General features: G+C 40.0%; 1 protein-coding gene and 1 non-coding gene across 12 annotated transcripts in view; one reads left to right on the forward strand and one right to left on the reverse strand.

Moving 5' to 3' along the window:
* The window catches only part of ARL15 (ARF like GTPase 15), a 442,427-nt gene that overhangs the window by 411,582 nt on the left and 8,360 nt on the right, over positions 1-22,485 (forward strand). Inside the window, exon 6 of one of the 11 annotated variants that reach the window (XR_012131166.1) lies at positions 16,373-16,586. The exons of 9 other annotated variants lie outside the window; for them this stretch is intronic. Coding sequence is in view for 1 of the 2 variants with exons in the window: in XM_073236300.1 (XP_073092401.1) it covers positions 16,373-16,432 (60 nt within the window). In the remaining variant the exon portion in view is untranslated. Of the gene's footprint in view, positions 1-16,372; positions 16,591-22,485 lie in introns of those variants that run through there. One more of the 11 variants, XM_073236300.1, reaches the window with a different exon arrangement.
* LOC118973093 (U6 spliceosomal RNA) lies at positions 15,960-16,066 on the reverse strand. Its single transcript, XR_005062316.1, has one exon. It is a non-coding gene; the product is annotated as a U6 spliceosomal RNA (small nuclear RNA).

The following is a 22,485-nucleotide window of genomic DNA, read 5'->3' on the forward strand; positions in this document are numbered from 1 at the left end:
TGCTGACATGCTTTGGCCTTTCTTGTTAGCATCTCGTTCAGTTCCACTGGGTGAATATTCGCTGAGCATCTGCCCCACATCAGGCCCTGCCCCAGATACAGATTCACCAAGATGAGTGATAGGGCCTGCTTGGGGCAAAGTGCTCTAGCCATGTCTTCTTCCAGGAGATTTTGCATTCTAGCCAAGCAATGAGGACCTTAACAAAGAATAAATGAGTGAGTGAATGAATATACGTCTGAGGGAACAGTCAGTTCTTGGGGAAAGGGACATCAAGGAAAACAAAGAAGGAAGTGACAGAGAAGGAGGAGGGAAGTCCCAGAATGGAAGAGCTGGACAAGTAGCAGCTCCAACGTAGGGAAATGAGCACCTGGTGTATTTTGGAGAGGCAGAAGGCACTAAAACTTAAGGTCAGGTAGTGTTGGGGCTCAGGTTGTTTCGTGAGAGGAATTTTTCTGCCTGAGTAGACTGTGAGTCCTGGGAGGATAGGCACTGCGTTCTCCCTTCTTTGCAGCCCATGCAAGCTTTGCTCAGAGAAGAGGTCAAGAATGTTAGGGGACTGAAATATAAGGAAGTAACATAGAACTATAAATGACGTGGGTGCATGCACGCTAATTTCTCGCCCATTTCCATGTCCTGCCCACTCTCGGGTGTGTATGAATAATGAACTGATTAAAACACTTTACAGAAGGGAAGAGAAGCAGATAAGGAGAAAGAAGAAAAGTTTGTGTTCAGTTTAAACCCTCAGGGGTTGTGGCTTGATGGGGGGAGGGGTTGTTTATATATGTATATATATAAATAATCGCACTTCAAGACAGTATGAATACTTGCAGTGACACAGGGTAAATACCATCGGAATGATAAACCCCAAGGGGCTACAGGATCTCAGAGAAGGAAAAAGTCTCCTTCAGCTCTTGTGATTAGAGATTGAGAAAGTGGTGTTTTGCTTGGGTCTTAAGCACTCCGAGAGCAGAATTTTGGTAGTGGTGGGAGTGGCCATGGAATAGTGCCAGGCGCTCCTCTAAGTCGTTTATGTATCCTAATTCATTTGAGCCTCTCCATGAACCCTGTGAGGTAGATATTATTCTATTATAATTACTGTTACACTTATTTCCCTAAGGAGGAAACTTAAGGCCTAGATCAGTTGAGAAATTTACCCAATGTCAAGCAGCTAGTAAGTGGTAAACCAGAGCTTTAAACCCCAGCAGTTTTGATTCCAGTCCCGTTAACTATGATACTAAACTACCGCCACGTGAAGACAGAGCAGAGAGCCTTGTAGGAGAAAGAAGTGCTTTGAGCAAAGAGCTCCTCCATGGGAAGGGCAGGTGTGGGTGAAGGAGTGACTAACCCCAGTTTAGCTAGACAGGGACACAGGAACCTGTGCGCACTGAAAGGTGAACACCCACTTTGGAGAGATCCCAGCACCATCCCTGCTCCACTTTTGCAGTACTTTTTACCATAATCTAAGATTTTACTGACTTACTGCACTTACTGTCAGTCTCTCCTTACTAGAATAGAAGTAGCCAGATAGTTAGAATTAGTCTGTATCCTTAACTCCTGGTACAGTATCTGGCACATAGTAGGTCTCTAATGAGTATCTTTTCAGTGACAGAATGAACAGATAGGTTAAATCCAGATCCCAGAGGGTCCACAATACTCTGCTCATCTTTGACCCAGATATGAGGTCACCAATAAACTTGTACTCTGTGTTCAGCTGTCAATGCCTTCAGGACTGCCCTTGGGAGGGGTGGGTGCTGTAAAGATTGTGGTGAAGAAACGTAAAGGTGTTACAAAGGATCCTAGGTTGGAAACACTTTGTTCTACTAAGAATGCCGTTGAAGAGTGACTGTCTGTGTAGACTGATTTTTAAGGAATGTTAGGAGGCGTTGCAACCAGGTCTTATTCCAGCCTTCTTTCTGCTCTTTCATGAAGACCCATTTCTTTGTTTTTGGTGCTCTCTTAGTGTGCAGCATAGTTCTCCTGTCAGACCACCACCTCCACGTCCTGCCCCCAGAGCCCAGACACACTAGTTAACTCTCCAAGCCTCGCGCAGTGTCCTGGCTTTTGTCTTTCAGTGGGCTTATGTAAAGCTTAAGGAGGTAATATGCTTTAAAAAATCTTAAAAGAGTGCCTGACATGGTAAGATAGAGACATGGGACTCCTAGGATTGCTGAAAGGAACTGTTAGAAAGGAAGGTGAAGAGGAGGAATAAAGGCAGGTTTTATTTATCTCACAAAGTTTGGCCAATGTCTATAGCTAAAGATACCTTACCTTTGCTGTTTTTAGATTACCCCCTCCCACCCCACCATCCTGAAAGATTATTCTGGAGGGTGTTATTAGGTTTGATAATGTGGCTTAAAAAATGCCAGGTGACATCCGACATCTGATCTAGAAAAGAAGAACTGGACAGTGCAATTAAAATCCCATCACTCAAAACACCACTGAGGAAACAATTCAATGTAAGCATGAACTTAAAAACAAATCTGAAAAATTGTATTTTACATGTCATTTGTTTTATACAGTAAAACAATTGAACAATCCCCTGGATTTCTCTATAAGGGATTTGATATATTGAAGACTTTTTTCCTACTCTGGTATATAAAACCCATTTTTAAAATGAATTAACTTCAGTTGAGGTTTGCTATACTGAGACAGTTCTGATTAATTGGAGTCCATACTTCAAGGTAATAGTGCTGACAAGCTCCTTTAAGAAGCCCCTAAAATAGTAAGAATGACTCGAGACTGGTGACTTTCAGTGAAGCTTGGTGTGTTTTAAGTAATAATTTCAAGCAAAGTGATTGAATTATTATTCAACTCCAGGTGGAGATGTTACTTTATTTCTACTTGTCTGTATAGTCCACTACTTGTATCAGCAAAGAATTTAAAGTGACTCACACAAAAATGATAAAAAATTGAAATAGAAGATCAGGATTAAGGAAAGTCTCTAACAGGAACCCTAGGGGTTAGATCACTGCTCCAGTTTGGCACTCTTAGTTTCTGGGGGAGGGGGGGATGGTGGGCGAATCATGATCTGTGGCATGTTTCTCATTATAGGAAAAGAGGGAGGATGTGCCTTCCACAGGGAAGATAAAAGCTGTTCTAGCCCAGTTCTAAGACTTTCCATAGGAGACACTGAATAGTTTAATGATTAATCCATGGTGTTTTTATAGTAAATACAATTCTACATTTCTCATGGCTTGTTCTTGTGGTAACATTCAATAAAGTTGAGACCCTAGTATTAAAATGTCGTGGAGCAAACTGGTTTTATAGCCACCAGCAGGCGGTACTTGAGCTTCATTCTAGCTAGCATTCCACATCCTGTAGGAAAGATGGTTGGTCTGGCCCTTTAAATGATGTTCTCTAAATATTACTTCTCTCTGAAGGGGATCTGATGAAGAACAGAAAGTAGGAGGTTTTATTTCTTGTCCAGGACACAACAAGTGCCCATACTACTAACTGTGGAAAATCCACAAATGAATTTCACAGCCTGTTGAGAGGCTGTCAGTTTTTCAGTTGTGAAAGTTCAGAATCCTGAATGGGATATTCTTACCTGCCTGGAAGGTCACCCACTCAGGCAGTAGACAAACTGTTATAATTTAAGTAAAAATTCTTTACTTAAAATTTAAACCCCCAAAAAACTTAGATGTGATAAAAATCCATATTTAACTGTGATGACTAAAAAGAAACTCTATTTCTTTTTGTCACATGAGTATTTACTATCATACAAGGAGAATTTTTATTGTTAGCTATTGTTTTCTTCACATTCCTACCGCAAATATTTATGGAGCCTCTACTGTGAGCCAGGTTACCTTCCTATATGTGTCTCAGCATACAGGAATATTTTAGTTTTCTTTTTCAAATTGCCCATTATGTTCTTTGATTTGTTCATGTGTATGTTTGTGTTTTTTAAAGTACAAAAATTATTAGAGCTGATTGTTTCAAGTCCAGTAATTCAGAAACGTATTAGAAAATACTAATAGGCTTTATTCCCCAGGAACTCCCAGTGTGATAAGTTGGATGTGGCTTCTTTCATACCTTTCTTCATGTGCAAATAGCTTTCTTAACTGTTCACATAACATGTCTAAAACTTAAATGTATAATGTTAGTGTTTTTTTTTAATGGAGCAGTTTTTATTATGATGGCAAGTATGAGAAATTTGCCCCTGACTATAATTGATTTTCTATAGTGTGCTTGTTTGTTTTGTCATGAGGCATGGGGGGAAGGCTGTTCTCTCTTTCCAGAAGATCTTAGAAACTAAAGATCCTGCCTTCAAATAGAACCTTTACTGTTTTGAACAAGACCAGATTTGAACAGGATGTGATAAGCTTGTACTGTGCTGATGATGTACTTTGCAGATGTCACCTTGTGTGTGTGTGTGTGTGTGTGTGTGTGTGTGTGTGTGTCTTACAAGCTTAGATGTTGTCAGTAACTTTGAGACTGGCTATAGTGTCACAGTATAAGACCTAAGTACATTTTATGTACCCTTCTCAAAATTCAGTGCTTGAATATACTTTCATTGAGTTTTTGTTAAACAGAGAAGTAATCTAGGTTTTTTTGTTAAAGTATCATTGATATACCATCTTACAAGGGTTTCAAATACACAACACATTCACCCATATTGTCAAGTCCTCATCCCTCCATTGTGGTCACTGTCTATCAATGTAGCAAGATGATAAGAGTCATTGATTGTATTCTCCATGCTATACTACCATCCCTGTGACCTACCTATATTGTGATTATGAATTATTGTGCCCCTTAATCCCCTTCTTTCTCCCACCTTTGGTAACCACTAGTCCCTTCTCAGTGTCTATGAATCTACTGTATGTTGTTCCTTCTGTTTTGCTTCATTTTTATACTCCCCAAGTGAGTGAATGCATTTGGTATTTGACTTTCTCCACCTGGCTTATTTCACTGAGCATAATACCCTCTAGATCCATCCATGTTGTTTCAAATGGCATAATTTCTTTTCTTTTTATGGCTGAATAATATTCCATTGTTTATATGTACCACATCTTCTTTATCCATTCATCTATTGATGGACACTTAGGTTGCTTCCATATCTTGGCTAGAGAAGTAATTGTTTTATAGTATTACTTACTCTGCATAATCCTATATACAGTGTACATAATCCAATGAAGAGTATGATCCTAAAGTTACAAAAAGAAAGATTTGGAAAATCTGAATACTGAGTTGTAACATCACTTTCATGCTTGTAATAATAGTTAAGGATGGTGAGTCTGAAACAAGATAGGTGACTGTTGAAGAAGCAGGACTACCTCGTGGAAAAGCTGAAATAACAATGGTATTTGAGACACTTCTAGGTGCCCAGGACTTCCTACTCATCTCTGAAAACTACATGCCAAGTCTTCCTGTGTTTAAGTTGTCAGGCATTGCTAGCCCTTATTTAAAAAAAACCTAACATACACACACCTACTTTCCTAAAATTTTACTCTTACACCTGAAGAGTAGTAATTATAAATATGTGTTATGTGTCTGGAAATGAACATTGTAAAGGATGTCTTAGCAAACAAACTAGTATTCCCATTTTACATGTGGAGAAATGGATGGAATGTGAGGGTACAGAAACATAGGGGAAAAAGCTTGAAGGTAGGGGGGCCACTTAGTAGTAAAGTGCATGCTCCCTGCTGGGGGAGCCTCCTGCTTTCTAGGCTCAGTGAGACAGTGTAAGGATGGCCACACTTTCCTGGAAACTTAACCCGAAGGAAGAGGCAGCGGCTTCATTGCACCCAGTTGGTTAATCCCCTCTCTGTCAATCACTTGCGTACTATCTGAATAGACTATAAATTCACATTTCTGGAGCCACATGGCCAAAATAGCACTTTATATGCAGTGTGAAATTCTTAAAATGAAACCCAGCTGGCAGATGGGAAGGATTCTGGGGGTGGGAGGAGTGGGGAGGGGAATATTGGGTGTGCAAGGGGTGCATGATTTTCCAGAGAGCTTTTTTATGCTTTGTGCAGATATAGGAATATTTTTAAACATCTATGATACAGCACAAATGAATTTTATAAACCTGAATGGTAAGAGTCTAGCTTATAGTATTTCATAAAAATTTAAAAGCCATTAAGATAGTTATGCAGTTCCCCCCTACTCCCACCCCAAAGCCTTGCCTGTAAGGACACAGGTTTGCTCATTTTGGAACTCTTCAGTTCTTCCCTGAGTGCTAGTTAATAAATTATGTCTTTCAATGCTTTAAATAAATCCTTGGCTTAATAACCTAATTTAAGAAAAAGAGAGAGAGAGAAAACAGCTAGTTCAGTCCACTTCCATCCATTATTTTGTACGCATTTATCTGCTCCATTTCCTTCTCTTTCCCTGGGTTGTATAGGAAGTATCCCATGTCTTGGTGATTTGCAGGGTCAGTGGTCATGTCAGAACCAGGCAAACCCCATTCCAGAGCATAATGCTTTTAGTTACCGATCTGAGCCTTGCAGCCCTGAAGTCATAGCAGACGTCTTTGCAGTTTAGCCAATCAAGTTGCCCCTTTTAACTGCACCAATAAGCAATTCAGCCTGTGGCCTGTTACCACATACTTGGTAGTCTGTGACTTTGTATAAAAAGTCTGCAAATATTTCAGCAGCTGCAAGAGATTTCTGCTTGCTCGAATGTTTTATGGAAACCATGTGCTGCATTTAACCTGCTAAGTAGTGTGTGGGTTACATGTGTTATGTGTCTGGATGAGAAGCTGGAGTCAGACAGGAATTCATTTTTCATATCCCTATTTCTCTAGAGCCACATCTTCATGTGTGAAAAATTAGATGTCATGAGTAGGCATCTAAATTTTACGAACCCGATTTCAAGGACTTTCAAGTCTAGATCCCCTCACATTAAATGGGATAAAGACAAGGTCATCAGATAATTCATTCATTGAAAATAAATTTGTGGGCATGCAAAAGTAAATGCCATTTACATGCATCATTTTGTGTTATTATTAACACTCACCTTCTAGTTAAAAGTAGTTTGCACAAGCTGTCATTTGTGAGGTATTGGCATTATATGATTTTTGCTATTAAATGCTAAGATAGAATTGTCATCCTACTGCTGGAGATGTGAGAAAAGTGTAAATAAACAGATAATTTCAAGGTAAAATAGGATTTTCTACAAAACACTAAGATTGTTCCCTAGAGAACCGTAAGTGTGGGAGATAGTAATCTTGGGCATTGGTCAGAAAAGTTCAGGGAAATTTTCCCAGTGGGTATACTGTATAATTCTGTTCCTGTTGCTGAATCTAGAAAGTAGGAATAAGTTCTGTTTAGAAGATATCTTACAAACACATTCAAAATAATGTAATGTTTGTCTTGTTAGGGGATACTGTATTTAATAAGTGAGGTATACCATTTTAACTATGATATATATTCATAGATGTAAATATTTCTGTAGTGAGTGCAAGGGTGTGGGTATGGATGTGAGTATTTTGATTGTATTTATTTATACTCTACTTTCTTTCAGAAAAGGATTTGAGGTGATAGACACTAGTGTTGATTCTGACAGTGGGCATGATTTTATGTAACACTCTAAACTTCAGACTGAAGTGGGTGTTAATGACTTCCCCTCTGCGAAGGCTTTTGATTCAGACAAAATAAAAAGTGTGATTTGAAATGTACAGTTAGAAGGTCCCATATCTGATGTGATCTGAACTGGTAGTTGAATAAGTTAATCAAGAATTAGTTACTATCTTGTCATTAAAAAATAAATCAATAAATGTATTTTACATTTATTTTAACTTAAAACATACAACTGGCTTTTTCTCTGAGTATGTGGCCACTAATCAAAGCTTTGTATAATATTCCTTGCATAAAACACAGCCATTACCTATGACTTTCATCTCCTATTCCTTTAAAATGAGTCCCAAGTCAAAGACCCGGGAAGCAATCTGCCCCTTTGCCTCCCAGCCCTTTAGAGTCGCCTTTCCTAATCTGATTCAGTAGCAGTTTGTTTGTAGAGACTTACCTGTATTGAGCTCTTTGAACGCATTCCATTTAGTTTTCCACAGAAGTAGAAATTCTCTTTCCAAGTTTGTATCTCATCCTTTGGTGTCACATGTAATTAAATTACTTAATCATAATAACAGATATGATTGTCTTAATGAGAATTGTGAAGCAGCTCAGGAGCAAAAATAAGCAGATGCGGCAGAGAGCCGCTGACCAGTCATGGGCATTGAGTGTGTGGCGAGCATCAGGTGGGCATTTCGTCCACTGGGTCAGGACACTCACTGTGCGGGCTGCGTCAGTCCCTGGTGCCAGGGCAGTGAAGAGTCAGGTAGTCCTAGGTGATTAGAAAGAGGCCAATCAAGAAAGCTTTTATTGTAGCTGTGTGAAATTCGGTTTTGAAAGCAGATCGAGATTTGTGTGGTTTACCTGTGGGCGCTTAATGTTTAACTCACATTATGCCTTCAGCCCCTCTTGGGTTGTTGCGTGGCTAATGTCATTGCTGCTGTGGGGCCTTCTTTATCTTCATGGCACTTGTCTCCACGTGACTCTGTTTAGTTGTTTGCATAGTTACTGGGTTTCTGCCGGACCCTTCGCTACTGCGGATGCTGCATGGTGCCTGGGGCTTCTCATACTCACCTTCATAGCCCCAGAGCTGACACTAAATGTGTAGGATGAGTGAAAACTAGCTATTTCCTTGGGGAATGGGTTTCAGCCCAATTTAAAGTTCTCACTTGCCCTCTGCCACCATGCCCGCCCCAAGATCTTCTCATATTGAACTTGAACAAACAAGGACAGAGGTACATACCAGCCGCCTGCCATGCTCCCTGACACCGTTGCTAGTCTGCCTTTCCAGTCCAGTTCCTAGATCTCCTGATTCCAGGGAGGGAGGCTGACGGTTTGTGCTGACAAACCCTAGATTGTTCTTGACAAGATTTTTGATTCTGCCTTAAGAAATCACTTCAGAGCAGAGTTTCTCAATCTCGGCATTACTGACATTTGGGGGTTAAATAGTTGCTTGTCGTGGGCAGGCGGGAAGCTCGCTGTGGCATCCCTGATTGTCACCCGTGCCATGCCTGTAGCACCCCCTTTCCCATCCCTGTCCCCGCTGGAAACCAGTGGTTCTGACGAGTCCTGGGTTGACAAGGGAGAGCCAAGGCCACACTAACAGCGCCGGGGTACGTGCGGCCAGTGGCTTCCTGGACCTTTCTTTCTGCTGTTCTCTTTATGTCTGCCTGTAATGTTCTCCCGACTCGCCTTTCACAGGCTTTATTCTGAGTTCAGATAGCCCTGTGTGAGTTTTTTTGGCTAAAATTCCTCAGGACATATCACCACTCGGCTTTTCTTTCCTCAGACTGCTTGCAAGCCTCTTTCCAAGCTCATATTCCTCAGTTGCCAGGATATTAGGCTCCTGGCTATATCGCCAGTAGGAAAAGAAATTGTCTCTCTGTGACTAACAACAGGGCAGTTTGCTACAAGGCCATTTGTTACCTGCTCCCCTTACTCCGATGCATTACTGAGGTGGCTGTCAGCTTTATCTGCCTTTCCCCCGTCTCTCCACGCCTTCCTGTTTTTCCTTTCCCTCTCAGCATTTCCATGGTGGCTTCTTGCTGGAGCCAGAGGACAAACTGCTGACAGGAACATCCCTTGACTATCTCTGCATCTGGACAGGGCCACTGGCACCCTCCGTTGGCGGCTGAGTGACACATGGCTTGCCATATTTGTCTGTCTCCTGCTTAAGGTCAAAGACTTTGAATCGGCTCCAACATCTAAGTGTTGTCGTTGTTAGGACAGAGTGCTGCCATAGTACCACAAGGCCAATATTAAACATGTTTATTTGGACTCCATAGATTAATATTTTCATTTGTTACTAATGCTCTTGCCTTCTCCCACCTCACAGCTGCAAGATGGAGACGGGCATACAGTCCATTACAAAAACAAATAAGCTAGAATACATGAACTATTTTTAAAAGATTTTTGTGTCCTTAACAACTATTGTCTAAAAGTATTTTTTTTCCCAATATTTTGTTGTGTCAAAGAATCCCCCGAGCAGGTCAACTGTCTGTGGTTTAATGAAGTGTGTTAAGGGTACCAACATTGACTAAGAAGGGAGAAGAGCTAGACCTGACGGAATCAAAGCTTCTCCTGGTTGTCTGATCAGGGGGCTGTTGATTGAATTATGTTTGTGGCATGGGGCCTGTATAACAGAAAAAGCTGAGTATGAGTCATGGCCAAAAAACAATTTCAAAATATACAATAATGTTTTAAGAAAATTCAAAATATGAAATAGTCTAGCGGTTGTTGTTTATTTGTCAGCTAACATCAAGTTACCTCCAATGTTGTAGTAAATAAGGTCTGTCTTTGGGGGATGAAATTTGATGATTGCTCTGCAGCACGTCTTGGATTTGAAAAATTCCAGGCTTGAGGTCTTCTTTCTCTCATGCCATTTTGTAGAATCACAGACTTGGGTGAAAACAGTGTGGATCTCTAACACAAAAGCTTAAATTCTCAGCATCACAATGTCCTCAGAGTACATCTACCAATGCCCATTCAAGCATTTTTCAAGGCAGAGGACAAATAACCTAATTGTGTTGATCCATTTCAGTTCCTGAGGCAGACATGGTTGTGGGTAATTGGTGAGTTTGTTTTTTTCCAAAACCTCTTCACCTCATAAAATACAGAATTCGTATCTTTAATCTGTACTCTACACTACCAGAAAGTCTACCCACCCTCCCACCCAGCCAGCCATTTCAATATGCACAGTTAATGAGTATTAAGTTTAAAAAAAAACCTTAAAAGACTCAATTTCATGGTGAATGCATCTAGTTAAGCAAGCCATTTAAACAACATTTTACTCGTGTGTAGCAGACCATTTTATAAGTTACTGATAGCTTTACAAGCCTGCATTTCAGACAAGCTAATTGGTTGTCTCTGATGTGTTTGGGGCTTTCACTCATTAAACTCTCCTTCCTGTCTAGTACATACTTGACTAGCTCTCATACATAGAGTGGGAACTTTTTAAACAACCGTATTCTATTGCCTGGAAAAAGTTTTGCATAGATAGGTTTCTTCCTACTTACAATATTTGCTTTCTTGAAATAAAGGTAAACTATAATTGAGTGTCATCTCAAACATGGGAGATACAGAATCAAGGGGTAATACCTGAAAAGTGCTTGGCACCAAAAAGGAATGCCCTTTGAAAGTGCAGAATAGAAATGATAATAGAAAGGAAAGAGAGAAGAGAAGAGAAGGGAATGGCAAGAGAAAATGATCTGCTGTTGAAACCTGGCTGCCTCTGTAATTAATGACTGTGTTATAGATGTTATTGAAAAGGCTGACACCCACATCTGCATGCAAAGACAGGCATATGGCTGCTTCTCTTTTGCATATATCAATGCTTTCCATTCTCTGAGATAAGAATTAGGTGCTTTGTTTGGACACAGATTAAAGGAATAGCTCAAAACACAAGTGTCCTGTGGGTCTTGAGATTTCTGGAGTGGTTCTATTTTTCCATGATAGGTTTGCTTATTTTTCTGTTTGCATAATTCATTGCAGCTGCCTGTAGGCATATGTATAATAAAGTTTAAACCAAATTAGACCTACAATTTTGAAAATGTTCATGAAATCCCACCTCCTGCAGGAAACCTTGGCCTGATTAATTGAAAAGAGTTAGTGACTTCTCTCTAATATTCAGTTTCTTTCCTTTAGCAGCACTTAAAATCAGATGAAATATAGTAGTACATATTTTGTTGCCCTTTTCATCATAGTTTCAGTCTTTTTACTTTGTTAAATAAATGAATGAGTGTTCTCTTTATGTCTGATGTACTGAGTACATTAGAGAATACAAAATAATTTTTTTTTCCATTGACTCAAGGAACTGAGGCCTCATACACATGAAAAAAACTAGAGAAGAGTTATCCAAATCTGGGTTATCCTCATGAAACTAGGAAATCCTCATAAGTCTGGATGAGCAGGGAGTTCACCACAGCCTTGTGGAAGTGCCTCATCCCCATTCTATCCTGATACCCTAACCCATTAATTTATACAGTAATTATTTATAAAGCCTGCTTTAAGGAGAAAATAATGGTGCATGTAATTCACCAAAAGGACATCAGTTGATGTCCATCAACTGATAAACATGGATAAATAAAATGTGGTATATCCAAATACAATGGATATATTCAGCCATAAAAAAGAATGAAGTACTGATAACATGCCACAACATGGATGAACCTTAAAGACATTATGCTTAAGTGAAAGAAGCCAGACACAAAAGGCCACATATTATATGATTCCACTTATATGAAATGCCAAGCATAAACAAATCCATAGAGACAGCAAGTAAATTAGTAGCTGCTAAGGGCTGGGGGAAAGGGCAAATGGAAAGTAACTGCTAATGGTTAAGGAATTTTCTTTCGAATGATGAAAATATCTGCAAATATACTAAAAGAGTGTGTTTTATAGCATACAGGGTATATCTCAATAAAAGAAAGTTCAATATCTGTAGAGCCAGAAGAAAAGATGTTAAAATATATGCTACAAGAAATGCAAAGTCCAAGCAAGTATGGAGGAAATTATCCAAAGTTTTAGGGAAAGGTGTCTGCTTCTGCAAGTAGACCAGTGAAATATGTGACCATAACTTTCCTCCAGGAGCAGACAATCCTGTCTCAAGGCCGAGGTTCTTATTATGCCAATTATTTTTATAAAGGGCTTCACTTTATAAATGAGTGTCTCCAAAAATTTTGCACTGTATTTCTGTAGCTCCAATCAGCCTAAAAACTCTGTTTGGAAACCAAATCAAGTTCAGTGAGCTGAGAACCTCCATGGAATGATAACCCATTTCATCTGGGATGGAAAGTTGTTTCCATTATGGGAAAGTCTTTTTAACACTGGAAGGTTTAACATTACGAGTGTAGAAGTGATAAAACAATCAAACCTACAGTACTAGTACTTTCATTTAAAGTATATGTTATATATAGATTAACCTAGTAGATTCACTTTGGAATTATAATTTAAAATATGTGATTTCAGAATTGGCCTGCCTGTGATATAGAAAGGTATAAGGATTTAATTAAGCTTATAAATAGTTTAAGAAAGTACCAGAACTTAAGAGTCATTGAATTTATGAATTTAATGGAAGAATTTTTTTTAATTCTTATGGCAATAAAAAGAATTCTTTCCTACTTGAGTTTGTTTTGATTATTAGTAAATGCTTAAAAAGAAAGTTGAATGAAATGTTTAAGAATGGTTAATTAAACTAAGCTTATAAATGGCCCTAAACAGTACTCAGCCTCCTAAATGTATTGTTAAAATTTACCAAATGTATAAATAGAATATTAAGGTTTTCAGATTGAATATAACAGCTTCAAGAAGATCTAAGTTCTAGACATTATAAATTTCGTAAGTTGTATACTCCCTTTTCAAACTGCAAAGTAACAACTAGTATTCATCTGCACTAAAAACCATCCTAAAGGACGCCACAGGTCTCAAACTGACAGGTCACAGACTCTGTGCCCTGGCTGGTTCTTGCAGCCTTTAACAAGTCTGCACACGAAAAGAAACCCAGGCTGTACACAGAGGAAAAAACGTGGCTTTGCTAAGAGATGACCCTCTGCCTCTAGACTATAATCCAAAGCATCTGAAACCCTAAGTGGAGCCTGGCCAGGTAGAAAAGCCAACTCCTCTGTGGCCCCGAAGTGTGAGCCAAAGCGGGGAAGAGGAGAGCCAGCAAGCAAGGTCACACTGAGGCCTGGAAGGTGGGCTCCCCAGCCCCTCCCAAGCGCTTCTTGTGCCCCTGCTGGACAAAGCAGGAAGCTGCAGAATGCTTTAGCCAGGGTGTGGTCATCTTTTTTTTCTTTCAAGGGCCAAGTAGTAAGTAGTCTAGGCTTCGGAGGACATACTGCGACTGTAGCAGTTACTCCCCTTTGCCACTGTAGCAAGAAAGCAGCCGTCAGTAAGTGAATAAGTGTGGCTGTGTTCCAATAAAACTTTATTTACAGGGAATTTTAGTGGCAGGGTGCTGGGAGGCAACCAACAGGGGCCACAGTGACTAGGCCCCTTCTGCTTTTAGGTGTTTCTTCTACATTAAGGCTTCCTCTTGAGTGGTAGGACATACCTGCTAAGTCTTAAAATAAGAGTACTTACAGGTTGATCCTTCCCACGTTGGGTTGGAGTCAGGAGTTGGAGCAAAGGCCTGCATGCAAGAATCAGTCCAGGCTCTGGAGGGCGAGGTAGAGCGACTGGATAGAGGAGGCAGTCTGCCTGGGGATACTGGATGTCCTTCATTGATCCCCAAAGACAGGAAGCACCTGTAGCCTCTTTGTGCCCCTCACAGTGGTTGACTGATAAGCAGGCTTTTTGGATAGGAAAATAAAACAAACCCTGTAGGCACATCAAAAAGAGAAAAATAGATGTAATTTGTCCTGTACTTCTAGGTTAGCAGATGAAGCAAAAAAACAGGAATGTTTTTCAGATCCTAGGCCCTACTACCAAGACAGATGGGAACATTTTTTTTGGCTCTTGTGGGACATGCCAGGTTCTCCTGTGCGATGGAAAACAAGTTTTCTATGTAATTATTGTCATAACATAATATTCTGTACACATGAGCGGTTACTGACTGGACAAGAAGACTTCTAATGAGAGTGAGACTCAATCACAGGTCATAACCTGCAGGCAGTTGTCTGGTTTTTAATTATTCCAAGGTCAGGCAGGCTGCACTTTGCTTAAAGAAGCCATCTTATCAGAACTACACCTGGTGTTCTTGAAATCAATCATCCATTATAAATGTGCACTCCCCAAGCAATATTGTGGTATTGGTTAACATCAAGTTGTCTTTTTCTGTTCCCTATTAGTACTCAGAAGTAGGTGATATCTATTCTGCACTGTATATCTTTGGGACTATGGCAAATTGTGTTACTGACTTCTGCTTTTAATGACATATTTAGTACCTTTCTAAGTATTTCAAAATCCTGCAAGCAGTACAGTGAAAAAGGCACCAGCTGGTGCTGCTCTCTCTAGACTAACCTTTCTTTGAACAAGCTGCCAAAAATGCACTCTGAAGAATCCTTAGGAAACCCTGCCTCTCTACCTCCAGACCCCATCCTGGAGCCACAGTGCAGTGCGGACAGAGTTCCCTCTGACTCTGGGGGAGGTCCAGGAGCTCCTGCAATGAAGACAGCAAGGTTAGAGGGCCCCTTTGCAGACATACATACGAGACGTATATACTCAGTGGTGTGCTGGTGTTTGACAACCCACCCACTCTCCAGGAAGAAAAAAGTCCTGATTTGTTGCACTTGTAGATTTCCATGGTGTAAATACTCCAAACCATGGCCAACTTCATAAGTAGTACAATTTGACATCCTTGTGCCTGGAGTTGGAAAGAGAAAGTTCACAGCCAGCATGTCCATACAAATGTTTTCCCTCACTGTGACTTGTTAATACAATAGGTGCATCTGCTCTGGTGATATAAGTAAGGAACCAGGGTGTAGAAGAGGGAAATCCCACTCCCTTTTTAACAGTCAGGGACTATATCCTACAAGGTTTCAGTCTGTTCAGGCTCTCTTAGCATCCTCTTAATTGGAGTCCTGGGTAAATTCATCATCCAGACCACACTTTCACAAAAGAGCTCAAACCCAGTATGAATTTGTCTCAAAAAACATTCTTCCTGTAGTTCTTGGAAAAATATAAACTATGCAATGGACATGTTGTGTGTTTAAAATGACAAAAAGCCGTAATGACTCCACTGGGATCAAGACTGCTGAGTCATGTTCTCTTGCTTGATCCTCGGGCTTGCCCTTCTCCCTGTCAAATCCACACCACAGTTCTTTCTCCTGGCTTTCTGTATTTGGTTTGCAATGCTCACCCACTCAATAGTCTCTACCGTCTGTCTTAGCTGCTGACCTATCACGGTTAGTCAAGGAGCTGAAATTGTCAGCCCAGACTCCTTCATGAGACTGGACTCCTCTTCCAGAGATGAAGAATGAATGTGCCTTTATTTCTTTTCTTTTTTTTTTTTTTAATATGGAACGCTTCACGAATTTGCGTGTCATCCTTGCGCAGGGGCCATGCTAATCTTCTCTGTATCGTTCCAATTTTAGTATATGTGCTGCCGAAGCGAGCACTGTGCCTTTATTTCTTAAGTTTGTTTTGACAGTCCTCTACCAAGATACCTCTTTTTCAAATTGACTTACCATGATTTAAGAATTATTCTAATAATCATATCCCTCTTCATTGGCTTTTCTCCCAGTTGAAATATTGTCAGAGTGCTGTAAATGAGTGAAGAGCCTTTAGTAAGCTGTATAGTATTAAACAGTATTTTATGGTCACTGAGAAGCCTGGGTGGGGTGGGATCTTGTAATCTTATAATACACACAGTGAGGACAGCTCCCTTGTCAGGCTGTTGTTTCTGTTCTGTTTTTGTTTTGCAGTATTCTGCTCTACTCACGGGCCCCCATATGCTGGCAAGTGGAGCGCCGGTGGCTCACTGAAGCCCATGCTGCCTTCGCCGGCCCTCACCAGTCTCACTCAAGACATGGTGTTTGAATGAATGATGTTGTGGGAAGCCAACTTTCAGGATGCAGATTTCCCAAGCTCCTTGTACTGATCCTCATCCCACCACAGGCACCCTCAAGCTTAAGAGGGGTCAGTTGTTAATCTGCTAGTTTTTCACAGGGGGAATATATGTGTTGTGTTGTAGGTGGGGATGTGGTGAAGTATGGGCTGAGCAAATATCCAGCTCCTGTCTCCAGTGGGGAATGTGTGCAAAAATAAGCCAATAGCCCCAGACAGGAATCCCTGCATCACTAGGGACAGGGCCAGTGCAGATGGTACTCTGGACATGGGAGGGTGTGGGGCACTTTTAGTTATAGCAATGACAGGCTGGTGCTAATGACACCAAGTTCACTAGAATGAAGGTGATGAATTTTAGGTTGCACAGCACAGTCCCATGCAGTGAAGGATTGTCACACACCCTAACTCTCTTTTTAATGTCTCACCACATTCAGATGGGTCCAAACGCCGTTTATAAATGTCTGAGCTTAAAACTCTGGGTCACATAAAAACACTAATCCCTTCTGGACTGTTCTAGGTCCCTGTTCCCTAGACTGTTTAAAGGAAAATGAGGCCAACTCTGGGCACACACTATTTATGGGGTTTAAGAAAAAAAATAGGAAAAACAAGCACCTTATCATTATAACTACAATGAGGTTTGCAGATTTGTAAAAAGAAAAGACCTATGTTGCAGTTCAGAAACTATTTATGTGTTTCTAGAAACATAATCAAAGTAAGTTTGCAAGAATTGAAAATACAATTTTTGAAAGTGAAGTGAGGGCAAGATAGAGACATCAGTGAGTATCATCACATAACCCCGTGAGAGGTCTGGTAAGTAGGAAAGGATTGTTTTTATTATTTCTCTTCCCAAGGAAGCATAATGGACATCTCCTACCCAGTGAGTGGGTCTCCTGTGCTGTGTAATGTCTCACAGGTTTCACAGCTGCTACAAACATGAGCAGCAATGAGGTGGTGCCAATCTGTCTCTGTTATATGAGGACTTTACAGTAAATGCAATGTGTGAGTCATGGAATGCAGTAATGCCCGTCACCCTGCAGTTGCCTGAGTGAGGAAAGGCTCTGGCGACACAGCTCAATAGGTTGACTTCTCATGGTGGCTTTGATTTCCTACCTCTGGGACAGACACATGGCCACTAACACATGACCACTCTCTGTGGCTATCCTGAAAAATACCTAATGACCACAAGCTGCCAGGCAGCTGTATTCTGATGTCATTCCCCCAGTGCCATCCCCAGAAGCCAATTCAAAACATTCACCAACATCTTATTCTAGCAGTTTCCAGTTAAGCAGGACACTTGAGCAGCTGAAAAAGTATTCAGAGGACTTAGGTTCATTTTCTCTTGAGTCATTGGAAAAACTTTTATCTTCATAAGAAAAAAAACCTTTAAATAATTATATCCATCATGAAAAAAAAATTGATCCTTGCATCATAGCCAGTTTTTTTTTAACGTTAAAAATACCAGATGTAAGCATATGATCTATGTTAGTCACACTCAAAACACCTTTCTTTAAAATTTCCATCAGCACATAGAAGGACAAAAAAAACAACAGGTGGACTAGTCAATGGGACTGAATAATTTTTATTGTAATATTACAGAGAAGGTAGAATTTAAAGTTCAGGTTAATGTAAGAAAACTAAATAAAAATGTTCATTCTGAAGAAAAAAGTTTGAGTCAAACCAGAGCATTAAGTCTTCATCTTCCCCTCTCATGCATTGTATTCTTTGTTTTTAGATACATGAAACTCTGATTATGAAAAGCTATGTTCCAGCAGCAAACCTGGTTACTCACCATACTTGATGATCACTGGGACATCAAGCTTGTTTTAAAATTGATATTATAAATGTAGAGTGGTGCAGAATCACTTGGATACCAGTAGTGTGAAGGTGACAGGGTTTGACCCCCTTAGGTTACAGATCTGAAAATCTTATGTTGCTCAGCCATATTTGTCAGCTCCACCTGACTCGGCTCCTTTATGGGTGACTACCCTGTAATCAAAGCTTCCATTTCCTTCTCAAGTTTAATATTCAGCAGGAACAACTTCAGAAGCATAACTACCTTCAGACATCTTTATTACCTCCCAAGTGTGCCTATGTGATAGACTATATTTTCAGTTGCCTAGGAACTAACCTAATGGGTAGCTAACAACCTTACCGGTTTTGTGTGTGTCTGGTCCATATTGCAAAATATCTCAAGTTATAGTTTGTGATTATTTAAGTCTAACCTTGCTTTCAAGTTAGCTGTTTTTATGCTACCAGGATCAGTTCTGCGAATTTTTGAATGAACCATTTGGAAGAAGTATTGTCAATAATGTACACTCACTGTATTAGCCCTTTCCTTTATTTTAGTGTTACTGAATTTCTTAGCACCAGTACTTTTCCCAGTCATTTTGAATACATAAAATGCTGCCCCTTTAGATTTGAGGTTATAGAATGTGGTACGGGTACAACTTCCTTCATGTACCAGAAGTTGAATGTTATATGCCGTCCCCTCTTGACAGGGAGAAATTATCGATGAAATACTGGCTTGTATAATAAGCAAGGGGGTCCTCATTTCTGCATTCAGTGGTGCAGTCTGAAACCACACTTTGTGGGAAAAGCAAGGAGACTGACATCTCTGATTTTCAGCTCTTAGAGCGGCCAGCTCCTCCTCCTAGCTGTAGACTTAAACGTGTTCCCTACCTGTCTCTCCTGCCAACTCTTTCTCCCCCTGCTGGCCAGTGACTCTCTTGGTCGGCTGGCTGGCAAGACGTCCCTCCATGGGTCAGCCTGGGCCCCCGGTTGTGGTCATTGCACAAGCAATTGCAGATTCTCTTGGAAGTAAGTTGTTATCAGTGCTCTACAAAAAAAGAAATTAAAAGAATGGAGTTTTCATTTTCATAAGGGGGAATCCTCTTAACATGATTTGTAAAATAACATTGTCCTGAAGTTGTGCACCCATTTTCTCATCTGTAATGAGATTTTCATTACTCTTCAGAATCAAAATTAATGAGTCCATCTATTCTCACAGGCTTCTTTTTTTTTTTTTAATAGTAGTGCGGGTATACCTCATTTTATTGTACTTCACTGTATTGAAGGTTTGTGGCAACCCTGCATGAGCAAATCTGTCAGCACCGTTTTTGTATCAGCAATTGCTCACTTTGTGGCTCTGCATCACATTTTGGTAATTCTCACAATATTTGAAACTTTTTCATTATTATATTTATAATGGTGATTCTGTGATCAGCCATCTTTGATGTTACTATTGAATTGTTTTGGGGTGCCACAGACTGTGCCCACATAGATGGTGAACTTAATTGGTAAATGCTGTGTGTGTTCTAATTGCTTCTGTTGCCAGAAAATGTCATCTAGGATTTTCATAGCTACAGAGAAGTCAATCCTGGCTTCAGAGCTTCAAAGGCAGGCTGACTCTCTTGTTAGGAGTGACTTTAAGCTGAAGCCAATGCTCACTGACCATTCCAGAAATCCTAGGGCCCTTACGAATTATGCTAAATCTACTCTGCCTGTGTTCTGCAAATAGAACAACAAAGCCTGGACAGCACATCTGTTTACAACAAGGTTTACTGAGTATTTTAGGCCAACAGTTGAGATCTGCTCAGAAAAAGAAGATCCCTTTCGAAATATGACTGCTCGTGGACAATGTACCTGGTCACCCAGTAGCTCTGATGGAGATGGACAATGAGATTAATGCTGTTTTCATGCCGGCTAACACAACATCCACTCTGCAGCCCATGGATCAAGGAGTGATTTCGACTTTCAAGTCTTATTATTGAAGAAATACAGACCATGAGACTATAGCTGTCATACATAGTAATTCTCCTGATGGTTTTGGGCAAGTCAATTGAAAACCTCCTGGAAAGGATTCACCATTCTAGATGCCATTAGGAACACGTGTGATTCATGGGAAGTGGTCAAAATATCAACACGAACAGGAATTTGGAAGAAGCTGATTCCAGACTGCATGGAGGACTTGGAGGATGATTTCATCTCAGTGGAGGAAATAAGTGCAGATGTGGTAGAAATAGCAAGAGAACTAGAAGTAGAAGTAGAAGCTAAAGATGTGACTGAATTGCTGCATTTCATGATCAAACTTGAATGGATGACAAGTTGCTTATGGATGAGCAAAGAAAGTGGTTTCTTGAGATGGAAACTTCATGATGATTCACTCCTGGTGGAGAGATGGAAGCACCCCTGGTAAAGATGCTGTGAAGATCTGTGAAATGACAACCAGGAATTTAGAACATTACATACACTTAGTTGATAAGGCAGCGGCAGGGTTTGAGAGGATTGACTTTAATTTTGAAAGAAGTTCTACTGTGTGTAAAATGCTAACAAACAGCCTTCTATGCTAACAGAGAAATCATTCATGAAAGGACAAGTCAATGAATGCAGCAAACTTTGTTGTCTTATTTTAAGAAATTGCCAGAGCCACCCCCCAACATCAGCACCCTGATCTGTCAGCAGCTATCCACCTTGAGGGAAGACCCTCCACCATTGAAAAGATTATATATAATTTTAATATGTACTGGGAAAGCAAAATAATAGTTTCACTCAGTTCATTGCACTATTCACTTTTTTGCAGTGGTTTGGAATTGAATCTACAACATCTCCAAGATATGCCTGTCATATTTATTACTAATTTGCAGATATCTATAGGAGGTCTTTTGTGTCACACTTGAACTCTAAAATGTTAACATACTTGTTGCTAAGTTAGCATAAACACTTAGTATTTCTTACATATATTTTCTTGTTCACATGAAAAAATGTGCCTTAACACTATTTTGGACAGTGGATCTCTGCTGTTACTAATAGTATGGCTTGTGATGAAAAAGACAAAATGAAAATGCATTTAGGAATGGCATATGGTTAAGACATCTTTTTTCTTAGGTCAGATATTGACTAAGGTAAGACCTTGGAATTTTCCATGGCACATGGGATTTAATGAAATTTGTTGACCAAGGATGTCTTTGAACAATGCCTCTTCTGATGTTGCTATTGGTTGTATTTTATGTTATTTAAAGTTTTCTGGGCTATAAATACAATATTCTGTTCTTGTATGATACAGTGTTGTGGGGAGGGGGGGAGAGAGAGAGAGAGAGAGAGGAACTTCGTGAACTTTATACTTTATCATACCCTTTGAAAGAAAATGATCAATTCTTCTGGAAGTCATAATAATTTGGTGTTTATTTGCAATAATTTGGTGTTTAGTTGCATGGTGATCATGGATGCTATTGGTCAGTATCCTAAGTAGTATACTAAGAGTGGCTTGTGACTGGTTATTAATCAAACAGGTTTTTAAGACAGCAAATTCTCTGTTCCACTTACCGTTTATAAGATCTTGATTTTTCCCTCCTGAAAATTCAGGACTGGGGGTTAAAAAAATAGTTGGTAGACTTTATGTCTGTATGTATGTTCAAGTTCACATGTGCATATCTATACACTTGATTTCAATCCTCTTTTCTAAACAATGCTTCCCCAGATCTCAAATATAGATACTAGAATTCAGGGGGACAGAGCAAAGATTATTTAGTGTGTTTGTATACATTGGTATATGTGTATGTGTTGGTGTATATGTTTGATAGTCCATATAATTGACATAGTACGTACTATAGGTTTTCACCAATTTAATAAACTAGCAGGGTGGTGTAGTGGAAGCTGCTCTGCTAGGGTTATGTTGATGGAATTGAATCATTTTGGGGTCTGCAGTATATTTTGCCCTGTGCCATGGTGCATATAATTCTTTCTTAGGCTTCATAGGACCTCCCATGCTTGTAAGTGTATGGGTGAAATGGTGGCTTGCAAGTGGGTCATTCACCCCTAAAGAAAACACTCCTAGGTCACAACATATAACCCACATTATAATAACAGCTGTGGATGGAATTCTACAAAGTCGTAGGCATCACTATTCCTATAAGTTCTCTTTGAAATCCCCCTACTTCATCACTCTCACAATTTTGGAATGAGAAAGGTTCTG

This window comes from Manis javanica, chromosome 1 (genome assembly GCF_040802235.1).
Source record: "Manis javanica isolate MJ-LG chromosome 1, MJ_LKY, whole genome shotgun sequence".
Lineage (NCBI taxonomy): Eukaryota > Metazoa > Chordata > Mammalia > Pholidota > Manidae > Manis > Manis javanica.